A 17,504-nucleotide genomic window follows, 5' to 3' on the forward strand; every position below is an offset into this window, starting at 1 on the left:
TTGAAGGCTACATTACGTCATGTTCCGGTTATTTATGTTGTTTGATAATACATTTTAATCATGCTTTGAAAATTGATCCTTCCTAAATTTTCGTTTTTATCGTGTTCCGAAAGGAAAATATTCAAAAGGAAAATGTTTTAGAAGGAAAATAATCAAAGATTACTAAAATTTTATATTAAATTTACATTTATTTAGTTTAACAATAGTTTAAACTAGATGAGAGGCTTTAAAGAAACGTTTTAATATGGGTTAACAGCTTGTAGATATAAATATAAAAGAAAGGGCAAAATGTCTAGAAATCTTAAACACCTATATTAAACTTGACATTATCTTTAAACGAAATCCAATTTTAAAAGTAGGACAAAAAAAAAAAAAAAAAAAAATTAATCATAAAACTAGATAATTTACACATCTTACCTTGAAAGCTACAATCGTAAATGCAACAGAAAATAACTCATCAAGTAAGATTTATCTTTGCAAAACACAATTTAGTAAACGTATATTGCTCGTTATTAACAAGATCATCAAAATGTTAAAAAAAAATTGTAATCTTCTTTATTTTATTTAGACATAAATTTATTCCGCTTTCAAGATCCATAATTATGACATCATTATCTTTATGTTAAGAAGAGAAAGTGTAATAGCATAAAACAAAGGATTTGTCATTCAACGTATGTATACAGTACATAACACCTATTGTTCTAAAAGGGGTATTTAGGATAAGATAAGAAAGAAAGTGAAGCAGGTTTCAGGTTGCAGATTGCTACAAAACAGCTCCCATTTAATGGTACAGAGTATAAAATCACCCATCTCACCATATTTTCATGGAAGGGCTTTTTCCAAGCAGTTACCTCCAATTTTAACCGGTTGGAGGTGCTACTTGACAGGCAGTGATTACTTGGTGATGAGGATCATTTGGAACGAGGCGTTTCACCGTCACCATTACTGCATCTCCTTCTTTTTTCCTTTACCTTTTCTTTTTTTTTTATTTGGTGCTGTCACACCTTGGCGCCTCGAATTGTCAAATCTTCGAAATGGTATCTATGTCGATTGGGTAAATAGTTTCCCAGTAAATTATCCAGATTGATGTAAACTCTTTCTCTGAACTGCTTCTTAAATATTTTTTTCCTCTATCGATAAAAATCTGGATAACTTTTTTTTAGTTGTGAAGAAGATACGACATAATACGACACATTAAATGTAAAATTAAACTATTTCTAGAGTGGGTTTTTTTAATCTAATTTTTTATATATTTTGTTTGAATTAAAATACTTTTGTTAAAGAAATAAGCTGTTTGAAATATTTTAATGAAATTTTATGAGCTTAATTTAGAATTTTATAAATAAATCTAAATAATAATCGTAATACAGTTTGTAATAGAATTTTTTTCCAATCTGAATTTTAATTTTTATAGCAAATAAATTAATTTATTTATGATTAATTAACTAGAAATGAGAGAAAATAAGGGTATAAGCTAATTATTTATAAATGTCATCGAGTAACCGATTACATTTAAATGTTAAATTATTAATTTCTTTAAAACAGTTTAATTTATAATCTATCTATGAATACATATTTATAATGGATTCACTTTTGAATATTTTGAGAAATAAAATTTAAAATTATATCCTTAGCAAGGTAAGTGTAGGAGAGTTTTAGATAGTATGAGGTTCGAATTCATGGGGGTCCGCAGAGAGGGGTAAACTTGCTCTTACCTGAGATCAAGTAAATAATTTCAAACATTATAATCGTAAAAGTAATTGAGATATATAACCTTATATCCTCGACCATGAGACCCTTTATGTGCCTTTTTTGTATTGGTGTAATATTGTGTTCTAAAATCTACTTGTGAAAAAATTCTAAATAAAAATTCATTAATTGCAATTGAAAACAGCATAATTGTATACATGAACTAATAAGGAATGGTTTTGTAAAGTAATCAAAAAGTCACCGAGTACTCGCATTGTATCATTTGTAATATAGGCTAAGTACAAAATGATTTTTGATCACCTTACATTATCATTAGAAACTGTTCAAAAAAAATTGAAAATTACAAAAAAATCTACAACGAAAATAAGCGATAAAAGTTCATTTTTAATTTTATAAAATTCCATTTCATTTTCCTAAATTATATGGTCAGGAGTTTATATTAGTTTAACTATACTGACACTATGTAATTACCTATGAACTATTATTAAATTAATATAAGGTTAACCAGCATTTAAAGATTAAGTAATGGAATATTTTGTGAATTATATTTCATCTTATAGCTGAATAGAAAATAGCGTGCAGAATATTTTTATTATTCCTACTACATTATACTATAACTTTGACATCGTTCTATGTTACACACTTTGACCTGAAACGGCAAGTGTCCAATATATACAATTTCCACGGCAATTACGCACTCAACTCGCTTTGTCATTCTTTTTTTTTTTAAATACATTTTAACTCGATTACCTTTAGTTTAGTATTAAAGAATCGGTTCTAGAATAAAGTATGATATATTTTAGTGATAATTACAATTAAATACCTGTTTCATTCAATTAAAAGTAGAACAAAAAAAAATTAATTTTTGGTCTGGAAATTAAACTTTGTGTATTTGTTTCATAGTTTTTTTACTTCTTATCTATATTATCGAGCAATTTATTGAATATTTTTGGATCATTTATCATCACATTTTCAGACGAACATTTCATTTGCGTGTTTCATTCCTATCATCATTCTATTTTTATTTTACATGATAATCAACCGTTACATACTAATAACGGGTTATTAAAATACTAATAACTGCAGGGCAGACAAAAACAGTTAAAAAATTTAATTCTATCTTATAAATCATTATTTGTGAGCACCTCGACAGCATAATAGCACATACTTCTCTCTTGTTACTCAAATAGTAAAACTAACAATTGATTAATAATGATAATAATAATAAAAATTACTCCTCAAATTATAACTGATAAAGTTTATATGTAAGAAAGTTATTTACTATATTTTTTGTGAAATTTTATTGTTTCCATGTTTATTATTACAGTATTAAACAGGATGATATAGTGTATTTTTTTCCACGTTCCCGAACTTGGGTTGCTTCTTAAATTTGCGTGTTTAATACGAAAAATACGAAATTCTGCTAAATTTATTCATTATAATTCGATAAAATTTATAAAATTTTTTTTATATAAGATCATAGTAGTTATATTTAAAAGTATTGTAATATAATAGTAGCCTATATTTTTTCATTCTACAAATATTCTATAGGCTACATAATGGAAATTCTGTGTTATTTCTTGTTTATTTTATATTTTATCTAAATTATATTTTAATTTATTAAATATTTTATTAACTTTTTATGTTTTAATAAACATCTTTAAGCTACATGAACTTATAATTAACATCATTTCTCTCTCCGAAAGTTGCCTTTTAAAGCCAGGATCGTCTTAATACGAATTTCCATACATAATATTATATTATCCATATTATAATTTCATACATAAAAGTATGTTTTTCTTTAACAGAAATTGTAAGAAAACGAGGAATTTTTAAAATATTTTATAATAAAAACTAGAAAATAGTGTAATATTTATATTATATTAAATAAAATATATAGCTCTTGTTCTAATAAATCACTTATTTCATATTTAAAGATAATTATTGTTAAACAAATGAATTATATAGTAAATTTCGCATGAAAGATTAATTTTATTAAAATATTTAATACCATTTTTTCATATTTTTGCTTATAAAGCTTAGATTTATTTTTAACGTTCATAAATTTAAACGACTGAACTAAACTACATACGTAGATCCTGAATTTGAATTTTCTTCCTAATTCATTACGTTTTTTAAATTTTAAATTTATAAATCCATGTGATAATTACAAATTATTATAACATAAATCGATGGATCTACTGCGTAAATTTAACCTAACTGCACCTAACGCGAACAAGGTCGTTAACAATAGGAAAAGTACGATCATCATTATTTAAAAATAACACTAGAGGCAAGAGGAGAGGGAAAGAGCAAAAATGAGAGAGTAAAAATTTTTTAATATATCGAAACATCCCAGTAAGGCAGGTAATGAGGTAGTAATTAGACAGAAGCAAGCGATAAATGTGATCTAGTGACACTTTTACCATTTCATATCATCTACGCCGGCAGATGTCGCTTGTTATTGACGCCCCATTATACTGGCACACGGGTCTACAGTGAATTAAGTCTAATGGCTTTTACGTGGTGTTAATCTCATTCTGTTTCTGCTTCAGAATACTCTAGTTTTTTTTTATTACTCGCGAAGTCAGGTGATCTAATTGCAGTGGAAAGGTAATTGTTTCTTGGCTTTTGGATGCCTTGGGCATTTCGCTTGTTGAATGTAAAAGAAGCAAAAAAAAAAAAGGAGAAATATACGATGAGATCCTACTTTATGTAATGTTATTAACAGCTATAAATAATACAATTATCTTATTATATAATAAATTCTAGGAATTAATTGTAATTAGAGAATTTTTGCTAGTGTTACGTGTTACTTTGATGTAATTTGCTCTTATAACAGGCCCGAATTTTGTTTATGGGTGTGTTTATTGCATTTGACGAGGGGTTTCTTTTCGAATTTGCACATGATTACGATAAAATTATTTTCTTTTTTTTTAGCCTCCGATAAAATGATTTTATTTGGGTTTGGTGCTAAAGTTTGCTTAATTATTTGATAAGACTCTTGTAATGAGAGACGTTTCAGAAATTTTAAATTATAGTATTTTGCTAACTCTATAGCAGAATATCAATAGAATGATTAAAATTATAAACATTTTTAAAAAATTACATGTTATATAAAATTATAAAAACATATTTTCGCGACGTGCCTTGAATAATATACAGAAAAGTGACAAAAATTTATTTCCTTACGTGATTTTGTTGATGTACTGTACATGAAAATATTTTAAATCATATAAATTAGAACTTTAAAGCTTCTTTTTAATAGGAAAAGTTCTTATCTTCTTATATTTGATGCTATTTTTCAAGTTATGGTGATACTTTTATGAATTCATTCAGTTTTTTGTTAATTTGCTAGCAATAAATCTGAATTTATTTCTTCAAACAATATACATTTCAACAGGTTAATAGAGAGCTAAATGGACCTTGAATCATTCATAAATGTGGATTTTACACCTCTCTAAATCCATAAAAATATATGAATAAAATCAATAAAAATGTTTACTATTTATAACAAATAAAACTTTGTTATCAAATTAAAGCTGTTTTTAATAAATAATTGGTGAAAAATTTTATATATTCTTTACATATTGGAATTATAAAAGAGATATTTGACTTGTGATCTTTCTGTATCGGTCTAATTTGTAAGTCAAATTGCTCTGTTGACCTTCCTCTATTTAGACAATTCATTAATTACAATTATAACTTTATAAAAGGTATTTAAATTATTCGAGATATTTTAATCATTTTAATTTTTTATGATTCCTCTTTAATAATTTTATCATTTTAGTTATGAACTACTTAAGCACATAATAGTTATAAAATAATTAAATAAATTACTTGTGTACTATTATTATCATAATTATATATCACTTAAATTTGTTTAATTATAATACGCGAGAGTTTTGGATCAAATTTACAATTTAATAATACAAATCAAGTTTATTCTATCGATGATTTTTCTAACTTCATAAATCAAAGATGCGAAATTGAGTTAAATATCGTAGGGTTTTTGATTTGATTCTGGCGTAAATCATCAAAATAAAAAAAAGTTTATAATCATAAAAATTATAGGTACTTGAACAACTTACATTTAGCTTTCGGGTAATGCACAAGATAATAACCTATAATTGAAATTATTGCATAAAATTAGGGAAGAGGACTGGTTTTGCAATATTAATATGAAATGATTTATATCTACAACTGTTAATATAGATAAATTATTGACGTATGACTAATAATGATTTATCATAATTATTAGCTACACTGCAGTAATCAGCATGCTTATCTTATTACCTAAATACTGCACGATACACATGTTAATATTAATATAGGGACTATGACCATTAAACAGTAGAAAAAAAAATCAAGAAAAAGTATTACTAAATACAGACTCATATGAATTATTGGTTCTTTTTTTTTTTGAGACTTGATCACCAAGCTGTTAGAGTATGCGCTTTAGTATATAGAATTCTGAGAATATATTACATTTAATATTATTCTATAAGTCTACTTATTTAGATTCATTATATAGTAAACAGTATAATTAATCAGTATAAACTTGGAATATTTGACTAATACATCTTGAATAGGTTGCATTGAATGAATCTAGTCTGTTTCCAGAGCGCATCGGAAGGTAAGTTTTGGAAGTTGATGAAATGATATTTTCAGAAAAGATAATGCATTCCATAAATAATAAGCTAGAAATAACGAAAAAAACCTTCCATAAACAATCTCTAGAACCTGTATTAATAAGCAGAGCAGCGCCTGTCGACCGAATCAATTAGTCGATCCGGTAGCCTGGTTATCAGCATGGACTTCTCTATTTCATCCACCCTATAATCTGGTTCTGAGTCTGCTGACGTCTTCTGCAGCTTCTGCAGATTATAGTCATCATTGGCAGAATGGCACTGGTGACAGTGCTCATTTCTCCGCAGCCCCAGAGGCCTTGCGACCAATGTCCTTGCACACGTGGGGGCGGAGTAGAAATTCGCTTCTTTTGGCCGATATGGATGTGTTCATTTCTTGTAACTACTCTCCATTTTAAATGTTCGAATAATTTAGAAGTAAATAATCCCATTAGTTAAGCTTAAAGATAGTCCATCAGTTTAGTTTTCAAAAAAAAAAGAATGATAGTTTATAGATCTAACTGATCATTCCAACCTTATTAGAACCCATTTAAAGTTTTTGACAGAAGTAAATTTTAAAAAAATGCTTAAAACATTAAAATAACTAGTTTGTGATGCTATATAGATCGTTTTTTATTGAAAATATATGATGAACTGCTTATCTTAAACAGGTTGAGACTTGGAAAAAACTTTCAAGTCCGTTGATATTCAGAAAGTTTTTTTGACAAGGGCATCTCAATTAATTTTATATACAATATCTGAAATATATAAATAAAGATAATAAAACATTAACGCGATCTGCTTTCGACATAATTTAGCTAAAACGTTAAAACTTCCGGAAAATTCGATCATACATCGTTGACAGATTGTCTCCATTAATTTATAAGAGCGAAATGAATTATGGAAAATGGAAATGTCTGGACTTGTTTCACCGAAGGGAGTAGTTAGTCGTTGGTCGTTCGACTGACAAATTATAGGTTCTCTGACGTTAGAGAGACCTGTTAATAACCGGAAATACAGACACACCAGATTCTTTTCTTTGCGCCAACAGGCAATAGTTAATTGAAACTCCACAGATGTCACCCCATCTAATTTTCTCAATTTATGAATAACTGATAGGTAAATTGAACAAGGCAGTTGGAAATGCTTTGATCCTTGGGCTATGTACTGATTTGTCACATGGAATATTAAAATATCTTGCTAGAAAATTCATAAATATATAGAAAATTGCATCAATATCTTTAATATTTATCATAAAATTTAACTCGTCTTGATAACAAATTTTCCTCTCGAATATGTGTATTTTTATATTATACAACTGAAAAATTCCTGTCTTATTAAGTTATTGTCACATGAATAGATCAGACTACCTTCAACTTAATGCAAAATTTTATCTTAGAAAGGCATTTTAACTATATCGAGATGGTTAGATGTAGGTTTACGGAATCTTTTATAAATTATAGAAAAAGACAATGATCTTTTAATAAAAGTTAAGCAGGAAACTTCATTTACATATAGAATCCGAGTATCTATAATATTGTATATTATAGTGACTATAATTACGAATAACTTGAAATAAATTGCAACGTTTAAACTTTTGTTAGTAATGAAAGTTGGAGATTCATCTTTCACTTGATGACAAGTACTACTTTGAAATATTAATGTAAAAATATGTATCTAACCAATATAAAAAACAAAACTAGTATGTATTCATGAAGCTAATTTATTTCTTGTCATAGACGTTACTTACTTTTTTTTAAATGATTTATAAATGACATATCAAAAATATCTGAATACTTTCTTCTTTCTTGTCTAAATTAGAATGATTTTCTGATAAAGACCGTATAATGTTCCACTTCTATAAATTATTTATTTCATTAATATACCATTTATTTACTATTTTCTATTGATATAAACGACTGAAACGGTTATTTATAGCCTATCTATAATGGGCAAAGCTCTATTCTCTTTTGTTTGCTTCATTTGAACCTTAATAAATAAAATTATTTATGTTGTTTTTAATTTTATTCCATTATTATATTAACTTCATAGCATTATATAACGTCAGACTATATTCAAGTAGTAAATAATGTCTTTTATGGTGTAATAAGGATTTTATGATCCTAGCGCATTATTATGCTAAAATGGATATGATGAAGTTAGATTGCACTGAATGAGAATAAAGATTATTAGGTTTTCGTCCATACGAAAGCATATTCAATTCTGAAATGAGTAAATATATGAATGTCTATTTTGCACATGTGGTCAGCAATGTGAATAGATTCTCATTTTTTCAATTATTCCGTTAATTTCAATTAAAACAGCTGCTTTTATAGATTGAAAACTCACTCTCTAGCGAATATGCAGTGAAAATTTCAAGGCTTAGTAGTAATTACCAGTAATAATTAGTAGTAATTAGAAAGCTCTAATTATAGTGATAAAAGTGCTTAAAGTTTACAGTATTCACTATATCCAACTTTTCCATACGTAAATTTATACTAATCTAGATAATATTTCAGTAATTTATTTATTTATTCGCCTCAAATAAGCATACATTTTCGATATATATATATATATATATATATATATGTTTAGACTTAAGATTTTCATTTATATCTTGTAGAGCCAAATAATTTAAAATAGACTAAGTTGAAAAATGTAATGTATGAAGCATCATGTTATAATTATTAAAAATTCATTTATTTATTTAAATTATTTAAAACAGTTATAATAAATAATATTTATCTTTCTTTTCTAATATTCAGTTAAAAGTCTGTTAGAAAGCTCTAATTACATTTAAAATTTATAATTATATATTATTTAAAATTATTTGAAATAAAATAGATTTTAAAATTACTATTTTATATTTTAATAATGATATTTTTATTTAATAAATGAATATTTTCCTATGTAGAATAAATGAGTGGATAATAAATAGGATTTCCATAGAAATCAAAGCCAAAACTTTTATTTATTTATTTTTTGTAAAGAATATATTAATAATAATAAAATACTTTGAATTTAAAGAAATTTATTTATCATAAAGTGCTGACAAATTTAAATTTTTTTTTTAAAAGATAATTTTAGAAAAATGACGAAGAAATCTGTTATGGAGCAGAGTAGGCAATTTCATCTTTGAATTTGTCATTAACATCATTTGGTTTCGCTTATATATTATTTAGTCGTGAGTTTTAAATCGCCACAGGAAACAATTTAAGCATTTTTTCTCGTTCATAATGCATAAATATAATTTAAACAGTGCCACTTCGAAAATAGTTAAAATTCTTAAATAAAGGCTCTAATATAGCTTAAAATTATCAGAATAATTATTAAAAGTATAAAAAGCTTAAAATTAAAAAAAAATTATCTATCGATACATTCGACAGCTTAAAAAAATTTTTTATTGTGTAAAAAAAATATATATATGTGTGTGTACTGTACATTTGTCAAAGTGGTGCCATCTGTTGTTATAAATATAAACTAAATTATCTTCTTGACCTAACGTGTAAGTAATGGATGCTAGGTTAGGCGTTAAGGGGCGTAAGATTCCATTTTACCCTGTCACGCTAGATGGATATTGTAGATACCGATCTTAAGGCGCGACATTTTCTCACACCTCTTACGGGTATTAATATTACCTGGACGAGATAACATGTTAAGATAGGTCCATGAAATCAGGGTGCTAAATATTACTCCCTCTTCTATGTCAGATTCGTAACTTTTATAAAACGTTCACGTAACCTATTGCAGTTTTAATTTTGTTACTGAGCTAGTATTAAGTGTCTTTCAACGTTAACTAAATTTTTTTTTCTTTTTTTAAAAAAACCGCGATTAATTCTTAGATTATTTTGGAAGTCAATGTGATTAGGAATGAAGATAGAACCTTATAAATCTTATTATAACTTTTTTGATAATACCATTTCACTTTATATTTATTAGGCGGAAAGTTTATTTACTGTTTAAATTTTCCTCGTTATTTTTTCTTTTAAATTCAGCTAATAAAAAATGTATAAAGTCGAGCAGATTAATTTAGAAAAAAAAAAAAAAAATTTAAATATAGAAGGCTTTAGTTCTAGGGAAGATAACGCAGTAGATTGTAAAAAAGAAGATTATAACAACGTAACCGAGTTTATTAGTTAATAATACAAGTAAATTCATTGTTTAAAATTTTCCCATAATATTCAAATTCTGGTAATTGGATTCAGAATAAAAAACGTATATTACCCATTTCCACCTCTTAAGAAGAAATTTGTGGTAAATACAATTTTCTTTTTATATATTATTCATTATTATTATATTATTTATATATGGATACAGCAACTAAATCATACGAAAAGCACACTTAGAAGTTTATAAAAAGTATAGGCTTATAGTATAATTTTTACCAAGTTTAATTTCATAAAAAATTACGAAAATACATAATTTCCATCCTGCTTTTTGTTTCTTTTATTATCATTTTTTAATCTAAAAAAATCTGCCCGTTTTAAAAAAGAGGATATGTCCGGAGAAAAGAGGACTTATATCAACCCTGCTTTATATCAGGCAACCAAGTTGATATTTTGCTATTAATAAAGAATATTAAGCAGAAAAATACCGGCAATTAGCTTTAGAACAAATATAAAAGGTTAAATTTTTATTTCTTAAAGAAAAATTTACTATAAATTAAAATTTTTAATGTATTTTTTTTTGAAAATTTGAAAGCATGTTTATGATTTTTTTTTTTGTTGTGTGTCGTGTGTTTACAGAATGCAAACTTATTAATTAAGCGCGCAGATTTTAATTAATACGAAAATTAAAATAAACATTAAAGGGAATGAAATTTGAATTATTACCGAATATTGTTTAAATGATTTATTAGCGAGGTTGCGGCCGAAGTTTTCAACGCGAAACGTCGGACGTTCAGCGCCACCTTCCTGTAAAAATAGAAGTTTGACAATGGCGTTTGGAACGTCGAGCATGATTCCACTGTTGCCATTGTCAAACTTCTAGGCTTACAGGAAGGCGGCGCTGAACGTCCGACGTACAGTACACGTTTTCGCGTTGAAAACTTCGGCCGCAACCTCTTTATTAACGTCGAGTGACATTAAAATATCGAGTAGACGTCACGCGCGACTTAACCAATCGAGGAGCGATTTAATCATTAACAAAAAAGCATTAAATTAAAAGCTATTTTTATTAATAAACTAATTCAAAACATACGCTAACGCGTATTAATACGCAAAAACAAATACGAATTGCTATTTTAAAAATTAATTCGAGTCGCCATTTTGTTCGGATGCGTTAGGAGCAGATCGGAATGGAAAATCTTACGTAAATAAAATCAGTTTTAATCATATTTTAAATAAAAATAAATATAAAATAAACAAATATTGTTAAATAATTCGGCATTTATTACGAAGTTGGATGGAGATTTAGTTGTTTACACATCATTGGATTTTTCGGGTTCTATTTTTGTCATTTGCAACATAGCCTTTAAAATAACACCTGAACACGTGTTCGATTATATTTAAAATATTCAAAAAAAATCATTTTTTTTCAGGTGAGTTTCATTAATTGTAACTCAAACCTGTAATTGTAATATGGAAAATTAATGACATTTAATCAGATAATTTTAATATCAGTTTACATTATTATTGAATTTAGTTGAATTATTTTTACAGCATAATAAATATAATTTCTGTTTCATTAATTAACAAAATACATTCTTAATATTGATATTTTTCACACAAAATATAAACAATTGCTTGCTTTTTATCTTTTTTTTCTGAAATTTAACTAAGTAAACAGTACAAAAGTAACCTTGGTAAGTATGAAAAGCATGTGTAAACAACACTTTTAGGAACAAAAAAAATCCACCTTAACAGATTTATGAGACATTATTCCAGTTTATTTTATTATTGATTATAAAATTAACATTATTAATTCTAAATTTTAATAATTTCAGTAAACTTGATTAGAAGCATTCTTGCTTTTGCTTTCTAATAAAGACTTGGAGCGTATCAACATTATCCTTAATACAAATATCCAATTTGCATTAAGGATAATGTTGATATGATGGCTAAATAGGAAATCTAGAGCCACTTGTTATCTAATTTGATTTATGACAGAAAACTAAGTTAAACTTAACAATATACTAATAGGAATATTGATAAACAATAACCAATTAAAAGATATATCTATGTGGACTGTTAGCAGTCGGGATAAGTCGGGTGTTTTTTAAATTAAATATTTAGATCTATGTAAATTGAATGTGACACTATCATCTGTTTTGAAGAGATCTAGTTTTGTTATTTATTATATATGAAACAAGTTTAAGTTTTGTTATTCAGTATTTCTATTAAATTTATGAATACAGTTGATTCTGATGAAGATAGCTTTGTAACAAATGCTCATTTCTATTCTCTGTGATATTTTAATAAATTTTTCTTAAAAATAATCCAGATCAAATTTATTTTTTTTGTATTATGATATTTCTTGCTATAAATAGAATAAAATACTTTGTTATAGTTTTTTAATTAATGAATTTATATGGACATAAGATTATTATTAATATGAATAATATATACTTAATATAGGCCTATATTTAACAATAAACATAATTATTAATATTCTTTTTATGTATATAAATTTTTGAACTTATCTTTAGAGTAAGTAAATTAAATATTACATATTTTAATTTTTTTTATTAACTGCTCATTGACCAAAATGTTTATAAAAGTGAAAGTTCTTGATTATGTAAAAATTGTATACTTCTTGTTTTAAAAGAATTAGTTTTAAAAATTAACAAGTGTTTGGGTAAAATTTTGTGTTAGCAATTCATTATTGCTCACTGAAGGTAGACAAAAACATTAGTTTTTAATCAGTGAATGCTGGAAAGTGAGAGGAAGGTATAAATTTTAGTATTTGTAAGGAAACTAACAGAACAGTAGAGATAGGCAATCAAATAAAATTGAAATACGGTACAATAAATAATAAAATAAATAATAAGATATTTTTTGATCCAACATGGATTTAATGCTATAACAAAGTACTTTGGCTTCTTAAACAATCACTGCATTTTCAGGTTTCTTTTGTCATGTGATTATTTAAAGTGTTTTGTTGTTTATATTTTACTTTGTCATATTAAATAAAAGTTTGCAATAATTAGATAAGAGAATAAAAGAGAGATTAAAGTCAAAAGAATAGAAAAGTATAGGCAAGAATTATGTAAATAGATAAAAAAAATGAAATGGAAGAGTTGCTTTTACATATTCCTTATTGAATATTGTACAATTTATCTAATTCCTTAATATAACTAGATTATAGGGTACAAATTTGGATATATCTTTGGTAAAACAATGATGTAAACAGGAATGCCCACTGCGGGCATTCCTGTTTACATCATTGTTTTATTAAGAAATGTCTGTACTAATGAGAAAGCTATGGTGAAAACAGACAGTTGTAATACAGAATTGTTTAAAATTGAAAAAGGTATTAATGAGGCTACTTTTTTTATCTTATCTTTTCAATTTGTATTCAGAATATATACTTCATAATGTGGATTTGGAAGATATGAAGTTAGGAATTGAACTTGCTGGAATGAAGATCAATGGTTTAAGATATGCTGATGATATTACCTTGACAGCCTGACGAAAACAAAGCTAATGCTTCCTGATTCAGAAAATATGATTCAAATCAACAGTGAAACAATAGAAGTTGTGGATAACTATATTTATCTGGAAGAACATGTTGAAAAAGTTGGCACCTGTGCTAAAGGTATCCAAAAAATAGTAATAATAGGAAGAAAGGCAATGAGTGGCTTGTCTAAAGATATGAAAGATAGAAATATTTCTTAAGAACTAAGAAAAACTTGTGAATTCCATTGTATTCCCCATCATGATGTATGGCTGTGAATCATGGACATTTTTCTTTCTTTCATTTTTACATATTAATTCCTATGATCATTGGTGTTAGAGAAGACTGACTGTTGAGAGTCCTGTGGACAGCCAAATGAAATAATCATTTAATCTTACCAGAAATCCCAAAAATTTTCTTGAATTAAAAATCATGAGGCCATATTATGCATGCTACTAATTCAATGGCAAAGATGCTTATGCTTGCCAAGATAGAAGGTAGAAGAAGAGGAGGTTGTGTTTGTTTGTATGTGGCAACACGACACATGGATAATCTGCTGAGAGAGGCTGTTTTCCAGGAGAACTTTCTATGGAAAACTGGCCCCTATTTAGTTATTACAAACTTGAAGAAAACCTGGAAAACTCCATATGGCCCAGCCCATTGGTGAGACACGAACTCATGACCAGTGGTGCACTAGATGAATGGATGGAGTTTTAGAAACTACAGGCAATGGTCTTGATCTTTAAGAACTTCAGGAATCTTAAACATAGTCACCAGGAGTCAAATACAACTTGGTGGTACTAACACAACTAAATTTCTGGAATGATTCTTAATAAGGTATTAAGAAAGATAAGAAAAAAGAAATTTGAAAACATATAATATTTATAGTGGAAAATCAAGATAAGAACAACTATTTCTTTTATACATTTACAGATTTAGAAGAAATAAGTTGTCTATGAGAATTCTTACATACAGATAACTTGAAGAATCCAACTTAGAGGACTGAATAATGAAACTGTGAATGATATAATGATGATAGTTAAAAATAACAACCTAAAATTAAGAGAAGAATAACTATACCAACATGGAAAAATATGATAAAATTAGAACTATTTTATTCAATTACACCATTCATTATCAAATAGTAGTAGTATGAGCAAGCTTCAATAAAGTGCAGATTTTTATTTTTCTAAATAATTTGGAATTTTTATTATAGAATATAAAACATTTTGAAACTTGAAGGAGAGACATGGAGGAAATTGGGATGAAGATGTTTTGAAAGAGAGAGTTTATTTCATACCATTGAAACTCTTCAGCATCCAGCTAAACATGGAACATGTGACAAATCAAATGTTTTTGGAATCAGGTGATTCCAAAATTATTTGATTTGTCACAGTTTTGTTTTGTGGTTTTTATTTTTGAAAATTATCATTATATTTAAATACATTTTTCCAAAAATTAGACGACAATTTCATCTTAAAATATTATCATTTAAAACTATTGCATTCGAATCATTGATTGTTAAAAAACAGTAACAGTAGCAATAACAATAACTGAATTATATATCAGAATTTGATTATATATTAAAAATATAACTTGGTAGACACTTGCTAGCCTGGTCATTTTATGCTCAGAAGAGAGCCAGGTTATTGAAGATGTATAGTCCTGAAGACTGCTTAAAGGCAATGTATGACATGACCTGTCATCTTTAAGTACTGATTCTTTTTGGAGGCAGGTATACAAGTAACACAATGCAGTTACATGCGATATTGTACAGTACATAGAAAAGAAGTCTGAGTAAACAAGAAAACAAGATGTGTGACATGACTAACATTTTTCTGGAAATGGAAGTGCATAGAGAATTACACTGGATGAATGCTGGATAATTGAGAGAGATTATTAAGATCTAGATTAGCAAGATACTGTAGTTCTATATTTTAAGTTTAATAAATTAATAGTTCTGAATGTCAAAAATGTTTGGTTGCTATTTAGTATTTCTCATTTGACAAAATAGTCATATAAATGTCTGACTATTATTTCAATATTATTCCTATTTTGTTTAATGAATAATTGTTTTTTATAACCAAATATTATTCATGTTAATCATCTGTTCTAAAAATAAACCATAAATAATCTTTAGAAAAATCTTTTAATTTAGAATTAGAATATATTAAACTTATTAGAATTTTTTACTAAATAAACTATGAATTTTTTAAATGTTAGAATATAAGAATGTTTGACTAAAAATTTCTCTTCTACAAGAACTATTTGAAAAATAGGTTTACTTAATATTTTTAACATATGTATGTGAATTGTTTTCCATTTTTGGAAAACAATTCACATAAGGTATGTTGTAGATATGTAGAAAGCTTTGTCTTGAATCACTGCATATTATGTGATTTAATTATATAGCAGAAATTATTTATAATGATGATTTACATACATTTGTAAGAAAGATGATGCCCATAGGCAATATATTTTCTTGCAGACAAAACAAATACATTGTAGAATTCCTCAGCAAATCTTAGATAGCTTAGAAATGAAGCACTCCTTATAAAAAAAATGTTCAGGAATAAATTCTGTTTATTTTCATCTGTCGAATGGATATTTGCTGGATAAAAATTGACAGCCCTCAGTTTTGAACTTATATGTATGTTAGACATATCATATTGCATAAAAATTGATGGATGATTTTTGAGATGGTAGCAAAGTGTTCACTGCTTTCTAGTTATCTTTTTTTGAGGGATTATTTAGAGGACCAGGTAGAAAAAAGAAAATATGAATTTGTCTCATGTAAGAATTGAATTTGCTAAAATATACAGTAGCCCTGTTTCTCCAAAATAATGTGAACCTAAGGTTGCTTTAGATAATGAAAAACTCAAAACACAGAATGTTTGGTCAATTATTTAATAAATATAAATTGTTTTTTTTTTTAAACTCTGATGAAACCTGAGTGTAACAAGTGAAAGTACTCTTTAAATGTTGTTTTTACAGTGGTGCCTTGTACTTTGAATTTAATTCATTCCAGGAGATTGTTCAAACTCTGAATCATTTGAAGTCCAAATCAGTTTTTCTCATTAGAAATAACAGAAAGTGAAGTAATCCATTCCCAGATCCTGAACAATACCTATTTCGATAAAATTGCAACAGCAAATATACATAATTTAAGGTGAAACTAACACAATTAAATGCTCTAATAATAAATAAAAGCATGAAAACCATAAATAAAATACATAAATATTATAAATACTGTACAATACTATAAATACTACTAGCAGGTAGGCTATGCGTTGCTCGGGCAAAAGTAACGGTAGCGAAGATTAAGATTATTACGTTATAGTTAACCTTACCCATTTTCACAGAATGCAAGAATTGGGTCCCCCTGTTTCTAGACTTATTAGAGAATTGTTAGATGGGTCTAAAAATATGTTCAATTTCCTGCAAAAACGAAAAAAACTGCATCTGCATCCAGTGCCATAACTAGCCTTTTATGCGCCCGATGTGAGCATCTGTAACTACGCCCCAAAACTATGATCCAAAACTTGGTCCACG

At 26.8% G+C, this 17,504-nt stretch overlaps 1 protein-coding gene across 4 annotated transcripts in view; it reads left to right on the top strand.

Annotated features, from left to right (window-relative positions):
- The first annotated feature begins 4,200 nt into the window (after positions 1-4,200).
- LOC136983251 (choline-phosphate cytidylyltransferase A-like) overlaps positions 4,201-17,504 on the top strand; it is a 36,264-nt gene continuing 22,960 nt past the window's right edge. The window contains exon 1 of one of the 4 annotated variants that reach the window (XM_067279951.1): positions 4,201-4,323. Coding sequence is in view for 1 of the 4 variants with exons in the window: in XM_067279949.1 (XP_067136050.1) it covers positions 11,635-11,648 (14 nt within the window). In the remaining 3 variants the exon portion in view is untranslated. Of the gene's footprint in view, positions 4,324-10,523; positions 10,593-11,608; positions 11,649-11,676; positions 11,878-17,504 lie in introns of those variants that run through there. The other 3 variants (XM_067279950.1, XM_067279949.1, XM_067279952.1) reach the window with 3 other exon arrangements.

This window comes from Centruroides vittatus, unplaced genomic scaffold (assembly GCF_030686945.1).
Source record: "Centruroides vittatus isolate TY-2023 unplaced genomic scaffold, ASM3068694v2 contig_879, whole genome shotgun sequence".
Classification (NCBI taxonomy): Eukaryota; Metazoa; Arthropoda; class Arachnida; order Scorpiones; family Buthidae; genus Centruroides; species Centruroides vittatus.